Below are 13,215 nucleotides of genomic sequence, written 5' to 3'. Positions count from 1 at the left end.
GCTGAAATAAGTATTTAACACGTCACCATTTTCCTCATTCAATATATTTCCAAAGGTTCTATTGCCATGGAGTTTTTTCCCAGATGTTGGGAACAACCCAAGTAATCCATGCATAAAGAAAGTACAACAAATAAGTTGAATGGAATAATGTGAAAAGGTATTTATTTCATAGTTTGTACAAAAGCCTTTGTCTGCAATGATGGCTTCAAGACGCCTCCTGTATGGAGAAACTAGTCGCACGCATTGCTCTGGTGTGATTTTGGCCCATTCCTCCACACAAGCAGTCTTCAAATCTTGAAGGGTCCGTGGGCTTCTTTTATGGACCTTGAGTTTCACTTCTTTCCATAGATTTTCCATTGGGTTCAAGCCAGGTGATTGGCTGGGCCATGCGAGCAGCTTTATTTTTTGCCTTTGAAACCAATTGAGAGTTTCCTTGGCAGTATGTTTGGAATCATTATCCTGCGGAAATGTCCACCGTCATTTCATTTTTTCATCATCCTCGTAGATGGCAGGAGATTTTTGTCAAGAATGTCTCGGTACACTTTGCCATTCATCCTTCCTTCAATAAAGGTGAAGTTTACCAGTACCATTTGCTGAGAAGCAGCCCCACACCATCATGTTCCCGCCTCCGAGCTTCACTGTCGGTATTGTGTTTTTAGGGTGATGTGCAGTGCCATTTCTCCTCCAAGCGCGGTGTGCATTATGGCATCCAAACAGTTGAATTTTGCTCTCATCAGACCAGACGATATTCTCCCAGTATTTAACTGGCTTTTTCCGAATGTTGTTCAGCAAACTTGAAATGAGATTTGACATGCTTTTTTTTCCACCAATGGGGTCTTGCGTGATGAGCATCCATACAGGCCACGGCGGCGGATTACGTTACTCACCGTTTTCCTTGTGACAACAGTTACCTGCTAATTGCAGGTCTTTTGGAAGCTCTCCACAGGTGGTTCTTGGCTCTTGGACAACTCTTCCGATTATTCTTTGCACTCCTCTGTCAGAAATCTTACGAGGAGCATCTCATTGAGGCAAATTTATGGGGGTATTATCGGCTTTTCACTGACGTATTACGGCCCCAACCGTGCTCACTGGAACGTTCAGAAGCTTGGGGGGGGGGGGGGGGGGCACCTCCTCGACAGCAGCCAGCAAGCAAGCAAGCAGACTAACATCTCTGAAAAAACAACTAGCTCCCATTTTCAAATTGGATCCGCAGCGGGACTTTGGCCTCGCTTTAGCTTTGGAGCTGGAAGTTCCCAGTTTCAAGAGATGAGCTACTGCTGCCTCATTTAGTGTCAAGTTTTCAGTTCTACTCACTTCAATTTGTAATATTCACAATATTGCTTGAAAACAAACTGCAGTCTGTACAGAAATATTTATTACAATGACAGTTGAGGAATGAGACGCCATTGTGGAAAGTAACTCATTCTCAGTTAAGAAAATTGAGCTCTTGTAATTCCAGATGGTATTAGAAAACAAAATGTGGGCTCATTAAGTATACAGACTAACATTTATTAGTTAATCAAGTCCAAGTTTATGAGGAGGTAACAGGAGGAGTGACAGGGATTGCCAACTGTTCTTCTCTCAGTCTGCGTTTCATGAGTTTCCTCTTTTTCTTCTCTTCTTTTTCAATTTCAGCAACCATTTCCAAGAACTTGGGGCTGCGGGGGTCCACTGTGTAGCCAAAACGCTCTTTGGCCTCAGCCAGCAACTTATCGCGACGCGCCTTCTCCTCTTTTAACTTCTGCTTAGTTTCACGCTTCGCTCTGCGCCAGTCGGCGATCATCTTGGGCATTTTGGCCATGTTTTCTGCGATGAGCTTCTCCCTGCGACAGGAATAAAAACCATCGTTAGAACAGATGTTAATGGAGCTCATCACTTGATTGACAGTCCGCCACAGTGGCTCAGAGCAGCAAGCGTCAACTATTGGATGGATATCCATTGCACTTGGATGAACTGCGGCGGGCAGCGCTATTCACGACATAGCGGCATAGCAGCGTTTTTGAGTTGATCGACGCGTACAAACGAGTAGGAAAAGACAAACCCACGTTACAAAACTGTTGTGATGCACATTGTCTTGCTTTCTCAAATCATGTCTTTATATACATATATTTTTTACTATTAGGATTCAAGTGTGTTGCAGGTAACTTGTAGATAAGTGACCAGTGTAAGGTACAATTGTCTCCTGTTGTGAGTAAACCTAAGCACCACAGAGACGTGTCTATTAAATGATGTCAAAGTTCAATTATCGTTTTGGAAAACTGTTACTATTCAACCATCTGTGTGGTAAAGCCATGCACGACAGACACGGTGCAGCTTTAAAAAAAATATGAAAACTTCATATTATTGAATGTCAACAAATTTCTCTTTTTTTTTTTTTTTTTTTTAGAATTATGGCTTATTAAAATAAGAAAGACGAAAAACTAAATTCACTATATTTTGGGGGGGTCAGTCACCAGCAATACTATAAAAAAAAAAAAAAAACCACAGCTAACTCAGCATGGGTGTTTTTGTTGCATGTTAAAAGAAACAGTAAAAGGTATTTATTTAGCGTCCCGAGGAAAAAAAGTGATTGAAAACACATCCTCGTTCTTGAGAGAATGTCTCCAATCATGTTGTACCGAAAACTCTGCGCCAAGCTTCAGGTCGGGTTTATAGCATTTGCACAGAGTCCATGCTTGAAATGTGAGCGCGTGAACACAGACGAGGTGCAGCATCGCCTTCAGCCTTCCGCCTTCAGCGTCCACGCGTTGTCCGGTAAGAAAAGGCATCACTCACTTTGCGATGCGTTTTCCGGCCTCTTCCTTTTGCTTGGCCGCGATATTGTTCAACATGAGCTCTAACGGAGGGCGCCACTCCTTTTCCTCCGCGACGACGTCGTCCAGCTGTGCGTGGCTGGGCCACAACGAGGCAGGGTCGACACCCGACGCCGAGCCGTAGCGGCCGTATAGCTTGCCATCGTATTTGCTCGTCTTCTGCCATTCCGACGTCTTCTCGCTGCTCTTGTCTGGAATATAAGGAGCACGAAGATTCAGTTTCAGAGGTTTGGGGTTATACGAGGCTGTCTGTAGCAGGAGCCCGCTCGGATACTTCGCAGAATTGAGAGTTTGGGGTGTCGAAATCCCTCCAAAAGCGTTACGGACCATCACCAGCGTCCTTCTGCAGAGAACGGACGCGGCCATTTTCCGCTCACATCCGAAGGACCCCTGATAGGATAGGTGGCTTCGCAAGTGCCTGTTTTTCGCCGCGCAACTTTAGTGCAGACGTTAAATATGACATCGAGCTGACAAATATCCATTTTCTGAGCCGCCATCCCAGCTATCTTCGGGCGGGAGGCGGGGTCCACCCTGAACTGGTCGCCAGCCGATCGAAGGGCACACAGAAACAAACAACCATTCGCACTCACATTCAATTTCGAGTCTTCCATCAACCTACTAGGCATGTTTTTTCTTTTTGGGATGTGGGAGGAAAGCGGAGCGCCCGGAGAAAAGCCACGCAGGCACGGGGACAACATGCAAAGTCCACACAGGCGGGGCCGGGGATTGAACCCCGGTCCTCAGAACTGTGAGGCAGATGTGCTAGCCGTGCCACCCTGTTTAAATCCATCCATCCATCCATTTTCTGAGCCGCTTCTCCTCACTAGGGTCGCGGGCGTGCTGGAGCCTATCCCAGCTGTCATCGGGCAGGAGGCGGGGTACACCCTGAACTGGTTGCCAGCCAATCGCAGGGCACATCGAAACAAACAACCATTCGCAACCACAGTCATGCCTACGGGCAATTTAGAGTCTCCAATTAATGCATGTTTTTGGGATGTGGGAGGAAACCGGAGTGCCCGGAGAAAACCCACGCAGGCACAGGGAGAACATGCAAACTCCACACAGGCGGGGACGGGGATTGAACCCCGCACCTCAGAACTGTGAGGCTGACGCTCTAACCAGTCGGCCACCGTGCCGCCCCTGTTTAAATCATTGAACAAAATATTACCATTGGGAATCCCTGATCTCGTAGACGGCACGTGAAAAAGGGAGTTGCAAGTTTAGTGGATGTGGCAATTAGGAATTGCTTTGTCGGGAGTATTTTTTAGCGATTATGGACGCGAGAGAGCAAAAAAGGCTAAGCTTTTAGGAAAAGACACTTCAGTGTGCTTCTGAATGATTTAAACATTTGAAAGGTAAACAGAAAATGAACTCATTCTCAATGGCCAACATATTTTTGACATCAAATCACGTGGGAAGAGAACATGACCAAATGTAGGGCCTTCCCTGGTGGGAAAAAAGATTTGGCCTGGAAAAAAGCATGTTTGCTTGAATCCCTGAGGTTTCATTGGCTAAATCAAATCTGGGAGGGGACGCTTTTAACTTCTCCTCGTGACTGAACATAAACTACAGAAAAAGGGTTTAGCACATAGTGTGATGGGTAAAGGTCAAATGTTCTCCAGGGCAGGGCTCAAATGAAGTGGCGGGAGCCAGTGTTTGACTCTCACAATTAATGTTTTGGATTTTGGATTTTTTTTTTTTAAGTTGTGAGTCCAAGTGACATAAGGATAGGCCAGGCATCCTTTGATTTTTCCCTCATCTGCTCCACTTTGAGAAGCCACCACCACCCTAAAACTTGGATCTGCTCAAAACAACACCGATGTCCTCACTTTTTGTGTCCTGGGAGGAAAAAATAAAATCAACAAATAATGTTTTCAAGATTGAAGGTTCCCAGGATCCGGGTGCAGCGCGAAGCTGGAGGTGGCTGTGGGCGTGACACAGGCTTAATTTGTTTGAGGAGCAATCTGGTGCCAAGCTTGTGACTTAAGGGATCATATCAGTGTCAGTCATAGGCGCAAAAAGGCTCCTTAGCAGTTAGACAGGAGAGGATAGTGGCAACGTGACAGCTCTATTTCCGGCTGCTTAAGTAGGACGCTTGCGAGCTGTGTTGAACACATTTTCGCCAGCGATACAGAACAAAATCATCCGTCCGTTCATTAGCTAAGCCACGTGTCCTCATTAGCTGACTTTAGGTGAGCGCTATGGTATACCCTGGACTGCCCGCTTGGCGAAAGGCAAACAAACGTTCCCGTTCACGATTGTACCCGTGGACAATTTAGTCCTGCACGAACCCAGTGATTCCCAACCACTGCGCCGCGGCGCGATTAATCGTTTGCCTTGAGATCACGGCGTGCCAACGGGAATGATCCATTTGCACTTAATCGGGCCCCAAATGTGGATTTGTTCATCACGACTACTATATCTTTGTTCATCGAACGATGCCAGTGACGTATAGTGACGGGCGAAACGTGAACTTGCTCTTCCACCAGGTGGCAGAAGGGGCATAATGAATTTTTGTACCCACTTTTTGTGACATTTTTGTCTGATGGTCTGCCATGAGCTTTTTCATTCCACCGAGTAGGCATGCGTGTTTTCGGCAATGTTGGAAGAAGCTGCCGTGGCAAGAGAAAACTCGTGCAAGCACGGGGACATCGTGGCGGCTTCGCGCAGAAAGCAAGCTGAGGGAGTTGGGATTCAATCCCCGAAGCTCAGAACTGCGAGGCAGACATGCGAACCGTGAATTACATGTTACAATCGCAGATGGTAGTGACACTTGGAGCACGTATCAAACTGGTAGCCGCATTTGTCAGTACCAGGGGAAAACAAAGTTCTCAGTTTCCAAAAGGTGGATGACGGCGGAACGCATCCTCGGGTTGTTTTCATTGTGTGGCCTCCCTCCTTCGCAGACCGCAACCCTGTCAGGATGGAGAACAACTGGAACATTGTCAAGCAAAAGGTCGTTTTGCATCCGAACAACAGCTCTGGGAGGCTATTGTGTCATCGCGCAAAGAAATTCAAGCAGAAAGCTCACAATCCGCTTCAATCCACGTAGGACGTGCGACGCTGCGATCCGATCAGGGTTCCTCTATATTCGAATATAACTTGAGTTACGAACATGTTTTGGATGGATTTCAACCACAAGATGACCTCGTGATGCTGAAAAAGAATCAACGAATGACTATTTTCAGCTCTTCACAACCTAGAAAGTGTCTTGAAAGTCGATTGTGCGTTGATCGTTTGGAACAGCGCATTTCATGTTTTGATTTTTCAAAACATACTGCTATCATTGGGAGGTTTGTTAAAAACATTGGAATTATACCCTAACAGCTTGCATGATCATTTGGAACACAGTGTGCAAGCCAAATCTGGTAAGATACTCAGCCACGCATACGTAGGAATTTTTGCATGAACTATTTCTCTCTGACAGCCATTCAGATCTCAGTCTTTCTTGCGCGCATTGAACAGTTCCTTTTTGCGTGCGGAGGCGACACCGGGCGACGGGCCAGTGCATCAGGAAAGGTGGAGCAACAGCATTTTTGAAGAACATTTCCAGCTCCTTACCAAATGGTTGGACTTTCTCGGAATGAGGCTTGCTACTCTCTCCCATTAGTCTTAGGTAAGGCGCATTCCATGTTCGACTCACGGCTTGTATTGTACATTTTCTGTACCATTCCAGACTTTTCCAATTGTATTTTTGTACAAGAGCAGCCCAACCGCCTCCGCACGCGCACGCGCACGCGCAGAGGGCGAGCCAAGTCAATGAAGAATTTTGCCAAGCCAGCGTTACAATTTGCTGACACAAAGAAGAAATGATCATAAATCGAGTCCAATTTTGAACTCTCTTCTTGGCCCCAATCAAGGACGATGTTTTACTCACGATTTGGCAGAGACTGTATGATTTTCGACACCCAGAAAAGGGGATGAGGCCAAAATCCAAGTAAAAGAGAGCTGAGCCCTAAAATATCCCCATTTCAGAACCCCGTGGTCCCGATTACACTTTTCTCATCTCACAGAAATCGATATTCCGAACAAATGTTGTTCTTGGCAACAGGTGCATCCCCTTAATTACCCACAGACAACGTCAGCTTGTCGTCAAACACGTTGAAAATCGAAGCTTTGTCAGGGATTACCGATGCTGCGTTTGCGGGCGACAGAAAAGACCATCACGACAAGGTTGAGCCGCGATCGTTCACGCGGCTCGCCCAAACCGATGTCGACTCGTGTTGAACCCACGTTCGACCGAGCCCAACTCCGAACTATACGGCGCAGTGCGAGGCGGGCTGGATTTGGGGTCCCGTTGTCGGGGAGCCAAGCGGAACGGCGGATGTGCCGCACGGCGATGCGCTTTGCGATGGTAACGTCAGGTGGACTTTGGGAAGGAGGTCGCTCGCACGAGAGAGCTTTTATTTTCGGCGCCAAACAGTTCCCAAAGGCACCGCGGTGCATAACAGCTGTAACCTTTTAGCGGAATTGTCTCGCATCGCAAATCTTTATTTGTAAGCACCGTAAGTGGAAACATTATCGTGAATGTAGACACATTAGGCTAATGTAAGGATTTATTATTTGCTTCTTCGGTGAGAATAGCAAATGAGATTCCTCCCTGATAATGACTATGTTAAGATTTTACCCTGTGAATGGTCCAACGGCTTAGGGAATTGAACAGAAACAACAACAAATATTCGCACACTTGTAAACGGCGATGACCTGACCGCATCTGTGGTGGGTTTATGACGGCGCTAGCAGTTTCGCCTAACCCTCCCCGGGAGTCCGCAGACGCGCGCGGCCCAGCGCGGGCTCCTAATGAGATGATGAATGAGAGCACGCAGGAGCCACCGGTGACCGCTAATTCGAGGGGGAATTCATCAAAGCGGGCCCGTCCTCACACGCGACCATGCCCGAGTCCGGCGAAGATGAACGGAGGTCGTTTTCTTCATAACAGTCCTCTGCTTCTCTCACAGTCTGCACAAAATGCTGACTTTCAAAGAAAAACGCACCCAAAAAAAACCACTACACCTGATCAATCATCCCCTATTTTTGGAATGATTTCAACCCAATTGTTTTTGTCGTCACGTGAGTACGAATGCCAGAGCGGTCGGCGAACTCATGTGAAAAAGGCTCGTTGCTGTTTTGGTGACATTTGCGACACGCTGCTAACTGTCATTGGAGCTGCAGCTCATAACATTTGGACCCCTTGCGCATGCAGACGCATAACAAAAAATAATCTGCCTTGGATTATAAATATTATAATGCTCAAAGGAGTTACAGTCGATGGGAATCAAACGCAATCACAGGAAGGTATTCCTCTAACATTCTGAATATGGTGCGTTTAGATCGCACAGTGGCGTTGTACTGCATTATACCCGGAGGTGTTCTTCATGTTGTTATTGTTTGACGGAGTCCAAATGTTGGTTTCGGTAGAATGTAGTGCAGTTCTACACTCCTAACGATATAATAAAACATGTCCATCAAAGATATCTTCATAAATGCGGAAGATTTCCCAAACTGGATTCCAATTTATCGAAGATATTATCATCCTCAATATTCAATGTATTATCATTCCGCCCCATTTTTCTGACGTTGTTTTCTTTTCATCGGCGATTTCCAATGAACTGACCTCTAAATGTTCAGTTTATTCAGGAAAATAAAATGTCACGTTAATTCTTTTCCAAATAGTGGGTGGAAGGCAAAAAGAAGCACGAGATGCTGCCAGGGGCCTGTTGCCACTCTTCATTATTGCAGCATTTGTGATTGTACTTTGATCAAATGAATTCCCTTGAAGGCAACTAATGCTTCGTTTTGACTGATGCGTTCAAATCGCTAAGATTTGCTTTGTCTATCGTGGTGATGTGGAACTGGGCAGGACCCTCATGAGAAGTGGGCCTAAATTTCGCTGAGCTTTTTAGCCGCGTAAGGTGAAACCCATGACAATAATTGGATATAATACATCATCATTGTCCTTTGTAATTGCGGCACGGTGGATTTTCAATCAAAGATAAAAGAAGGAAAAGTGCCAGTTGTAATCTTTTCTTTCGTTCACCCTGAAGATGCCCGTACTCTGTAGACTTGCTTGCCATCTGCATACGACGAGGTTCCTTTGGCCTCTTCGTGTTGGATTCGCTCGTATGAAATGTGGCGCCTTCCCGACTTTCACGAGTCTCGGCATGTTTACACCGGCCGGATAAAGAGATCCCGCAGCAGACTCGGTGTCGGGGGGGGGGGGGGGGGGGGGCGGTTCAGTACGACGGGGAAATCAAGAGGCAGGGGGTGCGCGTGGCACCAGCCTGGCGCAGACATCCTTCCGTCGCTGCCTTGGCCGTGCGACCGCCATCTGTCATCTGCGTGAACATCTGCACACCCAAGGTGCCCTTGTCACCCGGCGTTAGAGCAGCAGCTTTGCTTTTTCTATGAAGGAAATGTGAAAATGTTGCGGCGAGCCATACGAGACCGCAGCGGCGTTGGAATCACGATAATCATTTGCGCTCAATTGGTCGTCACTCGGCTTTCGTAGCTTCTTTCAGCTAATCTGGCTAATCTTTGTGCAAAACAAAGAGTTGATATGTTATATGGCACAGTCGCCTTTTCTTTCATCGTATTTGATCATTACTTCTCACGCAGTCCGTTCAAGCTGGGATTGATCTGCCTTTTTTCTAGGTCAGCGTTGTGTATAAATATCAAAGGCGTGGAATGAGGGATGACTTGGTTGCGCCCCAAATTTGCCTTCAAATTTCACACTCTGCCTTGAAAGCAGTCGCCGTCCGACCAGAATTCGGATCTCGGCGCCGGCGTGGTTGTCTCACGCTGGCTCAATTTCCCACCTTTGCTGGATTCTGTGTGAAAAGCAAAGGTGGCTATTTTGCATGAGCTCTCTCTAAATACGACTGCAGGTGGGCTAGCAACAATTCAAAATGAGCCCAAATGTAATTTAGCGTGGACGCCGCCTCTCGGCCGAAGCGGGCTGAGGATAAGCGGTTCGGGAAATGGATGGATGCCAATTGACCAAACGCAGCCAACAGAAAAGTCTTTCTGTGCCGCCAATTGGAATTGCTTTTTTGTTTCTACGAGATACGGCCGTGACGTGTCTAACCGGAAACTGAGGAGACTCCGGCACCAAGACATGGTAAGAAGAAGATGGTGCCAAAGTACTACTTTTACATTAGACAGTTCTTTGGCTCGAGCACAAATCAGCCAATAGGCAAGTTTGTCAGCGACTAATGGAGGATAGCGCGTGCGAGGAACGCCGTACGCCCCGCCGCTCAGACGTTAACGTTCCGAAGCAACGTGGGAAAACCGTCGTCCGACGAAGCTCCCGGTGGAAAACTGCACCGGCGCTGTCTCCCCAAAAAGAAAAGAGTGTTGCTGTGTGTTGCATATGGCGCTGAGCTGGATTACGGCAACAAAATCACAACAATATGTTCATTGTCCATCGTGCGAGCGTATCATCCGAAGGATTATACGCTGATGAAACTAAAGGCTGCCTTTCCGTGTTGTGGTTTTCCATTTTGATCTTCCACACCGGTGAGTTTTACTTTTTGTTACGGGCGTGAAGCTGGATGCCGCTTTGCCACAGCTGCCTCTCCAATGAAGTGGACACACAAAAACACATTCGCACGTACCATCTGCTGCGGTGAATGAGCGAGGATGCCGGTTGTGTGTTTGAAACAACAGCTGAGAGGACACACTGCGCACTGACCACACACTACTGCTGCCTGGCACAGCCCTCTGACACGCTGATGGATGCGCGCACACACAAACCCGAGCTAAAGAAAAGATTGAAACGCTGCGTCAGCGTGAAAGAAAAATGATAGGGACACTCATTTGGAGTGTCTGGAAATAGGTTCAAGGTAACGAGCAGCCGCAGACAAAAAAGCAAAGAAGGCAAACAAACACCGTGAGAGCATTCAGCCCGGGCCAAGAAGGGCCTCCATTGAAAAGAGCACCTGCAACTTTCCGACCTTTCCCTAACCCTCCGCTTGTCAGGATAATGACGCGTTTCGCGCCATAGACGGACGGGACCCCCGTCGTTGGCTATTTGTCGCCGACTCGTTTACTTTTCCTTCCGCTCCGTTCCCGTATATCTTTGTCCTTAATTGGGTGAGTAGCAGTCGGCTTCATTTCAGGCGCGGCAGGTCAAAGGCCACGTTCTTAAATGGGGAGGATTCGGACGGAGCGGCCAACGGTATGGACGCTATTTTCCTTTGCTGTTTGACCGCAGCTGCGCTTCTGTTGGATTCTTTGTTTGTTTTGGTGCGAGCCCGTTTACAGTTGCGGGCACCGACAAATCCTATTATTGAGGACCGAATGTGTCCGGTATTCTGTATTCTGTCGTAAAATACATTGAAAGTGTGCAGACATATTGCAGTATTATGTACTGCACCGCGACCGTAGACCACTCTAGTATGAACTCTATATATACGATAGCACATCGTTTTAAAAGGTGGCGTGTAATTATTTGAAGGTGCACATATTGGCAGCAGCCTTGGTTACACATTGGAAGGATGTCTTGGCTCAAGTTTGTAAATGTCCTTATTTCCCAGCAAATAACATTTTTTTTTATGGTACTCTACAGTATATGTATATTTTTGCTCACCACACTGAAAACTGTTGACATCATTTCAGGCAATAGAAAATCATATTTATCTATAGTAATTAAGAAACATTTCAAATATGTATCATTACTCTTCTGAAATTATATTATATTAAATTAAAAAGAAAATTCAGCACATTGTCCTCTGAGTATACCGTATATATATATATATATATGGATAATTAACAATCATTTAGTTGATAATTGATTGATTTTACAGTCAACTGGTCTGCAACCGATTGTGCGGCGCCTTTGACAGAGCGCCGATTCGTTGGCAATTGTAAAAGAATGACACTGTACTGTGACACACGCACGCACACGCACACCCCCTTTTCCCATATGGATTTCAGTATGTGTCTCAAGCTAGGTGACTGTGGAAAACTCGGCTCATACAGCAATAAAGAGCAGAAAGATTTGATGAGGCCTGAGCAGATCTTCAAAGTCCTGCTCTGGAACTTTTTCTAGGCCGCCTCATCAATCCATCTGCCATCACACTTCATCCCGAATGCTCTATAAAGATGTCATACGTACAGTTAATAGCCTTATTTTGTTCTGTTTTTAAGGCTTTTTTTTTTTTTACTGCTACTGCTAAGGGTGTGTATCAGCACATGATGGTGTCGCAACGGCCTGATTGGTGGAAAGTGGAAAATAAGAGCAGGATGAATTGGGATCATACAAAGATTGGCTGTAAGCAGGCAGAGAGGGAGGGAAAAGTGAAAGCAGATGGCGGAGCTGGCACCTGTTTTACTTTTAAATCTGTTTGGAGCCATTTTCCCCATGTCTGTAGAAAAAACAAAAAAAAGCCCATATTGCATATGATGCCAAAATAATACTCTGCAGGTTTGAACCTTTTGTGACCATGCCTTCCTTCAGCTTTTCCGACATAATGGGACGCACGCCTCTGAACGGGAGGGGATACGAACAAAATGTGTCCACTTTGTCTCACCGGGGCGGCGGAGGCAACGAGAGGGGCCGTTCGCAAGATTTCAAGTGTTAATCTGCGGGCCGCATGGCGCACGAGAGCCTTCGAGCACCTTCACGCCGGTCGAGCCGGGCCCGGCTAAACATGGCGTAGATTTGCATCCGTACAGCGAGACCGACGGTGGAAAAACGCTTCTACCGTCGACTCTGTGGCTCACATTATTGTGCATTTAGTCCACACGGTACAACCGTGCTGTGCAAAACATTCCTTGATGCAGTCAAGATTTCTTTCTGTGGGCCATACCATCAGCGATGTCTTTCAGAGGGGTCATTCGTTGCAGCTGACGTCCTGCCGACTGTTTTCTTTCTTTCAGCCCCGTTAGTGAATTGTCGCTCGGATGCAGACTCTCGTCACGACGGTGTCTTTCGTCTCCTTGCATGTTGACGACCGATGGCGCTGCTATTGTGTGCCATGTTGTTGTTGTTTTTTTTTTTACAATTTCTCTTCTATATTCCTTGTTGTCCGATCAAATCATCATTCCAAAATGGATCTGTGTCTCATAAAATGAAATCAGTTGAAAGTAGCTTGAGTCTGTAATCCAGAACGTCATGTCGAACAATGTTCTGGAGTGCGCATGTATGATAAGCAATTGTGAATTATAATGATTGTGTTGCTGCATTGGTTCTCCATCACAACATAATTGAATGAGCAAACATTTTGCGACGGGGGGGAAAATGTTAAAAATGTGACGTATTTGAGGGCTTGCCTGAGAATCACAAAATATTATTCCATGATTAATATGCGTCTTGAACCGACAAAGCACAAGAATTCCATTCTTAGGTGTGAATTATGGTGGTTCTCCCCGCGCCTGTATGGACCTTGCCCAGAGACAAAGG

General features: G+C 46.5%; 1 protein-coding gene across 2 annotated transcripts; it reads right to left on the bottom strand.

Moving 5' to 3' along the window:
* Positions 1-145: 145 nt before the first annotated feature.
* Positions 146-5,413, bottom strand: gadd45gip1 (growth arrest and DNA-damage-inducible, gamma interacting protein 1). Of its 2 annotated transcripts, XM_061748080.1 has the most exons (3): positions 5,338-5,413; positions 2,776-3,004; positions 146-1,823 (listed from the first exon to the last, which is right to left on the bottom strand). In XM_061748080.1, exons 1-3 carry the CDS (start codon positions 5,396-5,398, stop codon positions 1,532-1,534), a joined length of 582 nt encoding a protein of 193 aa, XP_061604064.1. In that variant the 5' UTR covers positions 5,399-5,413; the 3' UTR covers positions 146-1,531. The 2 variants fall into 2 exon arrangements, with proteins under 2 accessions (XP_061604064.1, XP_061604063.1); XM_061748079.1 differs by lacking the exon at positions 5,338-5,413 and having other exon boundaries at positions 2,776-3,218.
* Positions 5,414-13,215: the final 7,802 nt, after the last annotated feature.

This window comes from Phyllopteryx taeniolatus, chromosome 16, assembly GCF_024500385.1.
Source record: "Phyllopteryx taeniolatus isolate TA_2022b chromosome 16, UOR_Ptae_1.2, whole genome shotgun sequence".
Taxonomy (NCBI): Eukaryota; Metazoa; Chordata; class Actinopteri; order Syngnathiformes; family Syngnathidae; genus Phyllopteryx; species Phyllopteryx taeniolatus.
Note: the sequence above shows the minus strand (reverse complement) of the source record. Positions and strands in the feature narration are given on the sequence as shown.